General features: G+C 63.4%; 1 protein-coding gene across 1 annotated transcript; it reads left to right on the top strand.

Annotated features, from left to right (window-relative positions):
- Positions 1-2148: 2148 nt before the first annotated feature.
- Positions 2149-3954, top strand: EMIHUDRAFT_464202 (hypothetical protein; the record flags this gene model as incomplete). The annotated part of the gene is made up of 4 exons (XM_005769746.1): positions 2149-2655; positions 2733-2858; positions 3375-3444; positions 3521-3954. 4 exons carry the CDS (start codon positions 2149-2151, stop codon positions 3808-3810), a joined length of 993 nt encoding a protein of 330 aa, XP_005769803.1. The 3' UTR covers positions 3811-3954.
- Between the last annotated feature and the right edge of the window lie 884 nt (positions 3955-4838).

The raw sequence follows: 4838 nt of genomic DNA, 5'->3' as shown, positions 1-4838 counted from the left end.
ACAAAAGAGGCCCTCCGAGTCGGCGTCTAGCGCGCGCGATAAGGTTTTTGCTCGCCTTCCCTGGGACCCCGTGTTGCGAGAGAGAGAGAGAGAGAGAGAGAGAGAGAGAGAGAGAGAGAGAGAGAGAGAGAGAGAGAGAGAGAGAGAGAGAGAGAGAGAAAACGGACAACCCAAGGGAGGGAAGGGAGGACGGCACGCCGCCACCACACAGGGATTTTAAGGAGAGGGGTGTGATGCGCTAGCCGTCGCCCACCCTTGGGCGTCCGCCTTTTCCTATCTCTCTTCGCAGTCTCTCGCCCATTCTCGCTGCAACCTTCATACCACCTCGCGGTCGTCCCACTCTCGTCGTTCTTTCCCTTGTCGTTTCTTCTTCTGTCGCGTCGCTCTCTCTCCTCTGCCTCGTTCTGCAACGCCGCCGCCGCCTGTCGGTCCCTTGTTCTCGCGGCTTCTTGCGCCTTTCGGCGCAGCTCCGCCCTCCTCGCTGCATATCCTGGCCCCTCGAGTCTATCGAGCTCTCCTCGAGCAAGGACGAGTCTTCTGAGAGAGAGAGAGAGAGAGAGAGAGAGAGAGAGAGAGAGAGAGAGAGAGAGAGAGAGAGAGAGAGAGAGAGAGAGAGAGAGAGAGAGAGAGAGGGGGGGGCAGAGAGTTTGTTTGTGTGTTGCGTGGCTGTCTCTGTGCGATTTCGGGCCCGGGGGCACTTGGAGCACTTGGAGTGCAGTCGGCAACCTCACATCCAGGGCCGGTGAGCTGAGAAGCGCATCCAGCGGGCCGGATGATCGGCATCGGGCTACGGGCTAGAGAGCCCTGACCCCTAGCTAGGGGGGGGGCGCGCATTCGCAGGGCAAGGGCCTTAAAGTAAACACGGGTCTCCGAGGGTTAGTTCTGCGCTTTGGGTGACCCCAGCGGCGGAATTTTTCCCTCGCGCTGTGGGTCCCCCTAGCTGCGGAACGCCCCCTCTACTCGGAGCTAAAGAATACTCTCCGAGGGTTAGCCCCGCGTACCAGGTTTCCCCTTAACTGCAAGGACGCCCCCTCTACTCGGAGCTAGTGATACGTGATACGGGAGTACGTACCGCCCCCACGCAACTACATGTACTCGAAGATAATACGAGAATACGCAGCTGCGAGACGCCTATAAAGAAACAGCGAGGTAAAGTTCGGCGGCTATGATAAACCGAAAGTTGTCGTAAAACGCGGGCGAAAGCAAAGCAGAGGGCGGGCGCTTTCTGCCGCAGCGATGCCCGCAGCCTGTCGAGCAGCTTCCGCGGCGCACATGCGCCGCGGGGTTGAACGACAGCCGCGCCTCTCGAGCCACCCGTGCCACGCACGGCGACGCGCACCCTGCGCGCCAGTCGGCGCACTGGCAGTACTGCACCAGCCAGCACGGCGTGGAGCAATGCATCCAGGGCATTGTGTTGGGCGCCAGCCAGCATGCCTCAGCACAGAGCAAGAGCGCATGCTGCGCACCCTGGCGCAGCACCAGCTCGCCTCCAATCAGGCACTCTCACCACTGCACAGCCGCCCACGAGCGCCCGCAGCTGCACTGCTCAACGCTCAAGCTCAGGAGCCTCCCCTTGTTGTCGCAGCTTTGTGCAGTGCAGCGTGCGAGCAGCGCAGCGCCAGGCAGACCCGTGGCACGCCCGGGCGGCTGTGGGACGGAGGCCCGCCGAGCGAGTGCGAGCCGCATCGGCGGCCATGTCTCCCGCAGCCGCGAGCGAGCGGTGCAAAGAGGCAGCGTCGCGCATGCTTTTCCGTAACGGCTCTCCTCGTCCGGGGTTGTGCGTTTATTTGAACAAAAAGAAACGTCGCTGCCGGTAGCAAACAAACAAAGGGGAACCTCCCTCTCCATCAGAGTTCGCTCCCACTGAGGTCTCCGCTTTTATTTCGCAGAGGTGGGCTTGCAGGTAGGTTCACCCTTGGGGACCCGCTGTGTGCGGGGCGGGCCCCTGCACACAGCTGGGACGACGGCAAGAAACCAAATGATCAAGCAGGTAGGGATTTGGGTCATAAGGTGCATCGGGATCCCCAAAGGCAGATATGAGCTCAGCTCAGTGAGATCTAGCGGCACATGCCCTTGGTACCCAAATAGTTCAGTCACAAAAAAATCGCGGACCGTCTGGCCGCCGGCACGCCCTGGTACCTCTCGCGCATGTGCGCTCCGCGCTACCACACGCTCGCTGCGGCTCGGCCTGCGCTTGCAGCGATATCAAGCTCACGCCGCGCGATCGCGTTCGTCGCAGCGACCGCGATCCTCGGCACCCTCTTCTACCAACTGAGGAGGCGAGCGGGCGGCTGCAACCCAGCGCCCATGTGCCGCATCTGGTCGTGCAGCAAGCCGCTCGCCGCCTCACTTGAGGACGAGTGGCCGTCGTGGCCGCCAGTCTCGCGCAATGGTATCCCGCGCGACAACCTTCCTGGCTGGTCGGCTGAGGTGCGGTGGAGGAGCCTGCACCGGCAACAGGCGGCGGCGGCGGCGGCGGCGGCACCACAGACTCGCCTGGTCTTTCTCGGAGACTCGATCACGGAGGGTTGGCTGCGCTCCGGCTTCTCGGGGACCGCTCCTTCGATCCCGCAGCCGGTGAACGAACAGCTGTGGCACGACGCCTTTGGCCTGTGGTCGCCACTCAACCTTGCCATCGGTGGCGACCGTGTCCAGGTGAACAAACAAATCGAAACTCGCTCCGCCGTCAGGGGCAGCAGCACCCACCTCCAAAGCTCGCCACCCTCTTGCAGGACCTCGGCTGGCGGTTGCAGCGCGGCGGCCTGCTCGCGCGGGCTCTGCGCCCGACGATCTTTGCGGTCATGGTTGGCACGAACGACTTGGGCGCTGGTGAATCATGGCGGGTCGTCGCCGACGAGGTTGCCGCCCCCCCCCCACACCACAACACGGCCTTGATTCTTTTTCTGTGCCAATCCGCAGTTCACCCTTGTGCGGAGCAGCTCCGCATACCTTGTGATTAGGAAGAAAAGACCGCCTATTGCGCTGCGCGCTAGTCTATGAGAGGTGCGTGCCCTGGAGGCCATGGAGGTTAACACCATTTCCCCACGCCTCAGCTCGTCCTGGTGATGGAGCAGCTCCACGCGGCGCGGCCGGCGGCGACGCTGCTGCTGCAGGCTATCCTGCCTCGGGGCGGCGACGCGTGGCTTGGCGGCAGGCGAGCCCAAGCCGCGGCCACTTGCGCTGCCTCATTCCGCCGCCCGGCGCAGCCGGCAACCCACAAATCTCCCTCCCTCCTCGCCCAACAAGGCGCCTACGCACCCCGTGGTGGGACGACGCCGAGACAAACAGCCACTACCACGCGGTCCGCGTTACTCTAGGCTGACTGCTACTTGGGGCCCGCACCTTGGCTTTACCTCGGCCAAACTCGCCATAAGGTCACAACGCTCAACGGCCGGCTGGCGGCGTATGCTTGGAAGCGGCCGTGGGTGCGGTGGGTCGATTGCGGTGCGCCCTGGCATCGATTTCCACTCCTCTGCACGTCCGCGCACAGCCAGCTAACCGACAGGTCCCCGCCGCGCAGGCGACCGTTTCCTCGCGCCTGGCTACGCACCGGCCGACCAGGCTGCGAGCGCGACGCCCGACGGCGACCTGATGCTGGCGGAGCCGTTGGGTGCCCCACACGCCCGCGCTCACCAGGTGAAGCGGAACGCCTCCTCGGCGGCGGGGCCCGGGGGGCGTCATTTGCAGCCGCACCTCATGTACGACTTGCTCCACCTGACGCCCGAGGGGTACACTCGCTGGGCCGAGTGTTTGCGGCCTGCAATCGCAGAGGCCTTTGCTTGGAACGCTAACCGCACGCGGCGGCAGTAGGGGACCGCTCTTCCAGAACCGTACATCAGCCGGACCCCGCACATGTCTTCTTTTTGTGAAGTATTAGTTACTTTATTGTTAGCCGTATTCTGACTTTGTTGTGGCTCAACTTGTATAATGCCATTAACGGGGGAGAGATATTCATGGTTTCATCATGAGAGACGCACTACAGCCGTACGCACGCGAGAGCACGTGCTGGGGTGTGTGGGGGCGAGATGCTCATGCTGCGCCCCTGGAGCTGCGCCTGCATGGTTGCGGCGCGGATCTCCGCACGGCAGAGCGATCCCCGCACAGCGCACTCCGGCGTCTCGGCTGTGTGCGGACCCGCTTAGTGCTGACCAGACAGGGAGGAGAAGAAGAGCGAACGGGAAAGGGGAGATGCGGCGGTGGGGCATGAGGCTGCACCCACGGCGGGGCGCGGCGGGCGACGCCCCGTGCATCTACAACAAGCTCTACAGCAAAATCGCACTCACCTCTACAGCGCATCTGCGGCGGTCCGTCACGCGCCGGATGTATGTAGAGCTCTAGCTAGAGGCCTAGAGCTCTACAGCGCTCCAGAGCGACACAGACACGGCGCGGAGGGTGTAGAGGATGTAGAGTGTAGAGCGCTGTAGAGCTGTAGAGATGGAGAGCGCTGTAGAGCTGTAGAGCTCTACATCCGCCGCGGGACGAGGCGGGTGCATTGTAGAGCGATGTAGAGGCGCTCTACAACGTGGAATCTCTACAACAAACTCTACATCCGCATCAGCGGCGAACGAGGCACGGCCGCTCTCCGACATGAGGCGCGTTGCACTTGCCAGTGCTGCCCTGGCCTTCTGTCTACCCGCCCAATGGGTGGGAGGTGCCTCTGCTGCTGTGGCATGCCTCACGGCTGCGACTGGCCGGCGCCTCGGCGCGTCAGCTCGGCTCGGCGTAGCGATCGTGGCCAGCGCAACTCGCCTGGACTCAACGCTCAGCCAGGAGCTCCCGCACGCGCTGGCGCGAGTCATGGCGCATGCAACGCGTCTAAATGCTCGCCTCGCCTCGCG

Source organism: Emiliania huxleyi (assembly GCF_000372725.1).
Source record: "Emiliania huxleyi CCMP1516 unplaced genomic scaffold EMIHUscaffold_41, whole genome shotgun sequence".
In the NCBI taxonomy this organism is placed as follows: Eukaryota; Haptophyta; order Isochrysidales; family Noelaerhabdaceae; genus Emiliania; species Emiliania huxleyi.
Note: the sequence above shows the minus strand (reverse complement) of the source record. Positions and strands in the feature narration are given on the sequence as shown.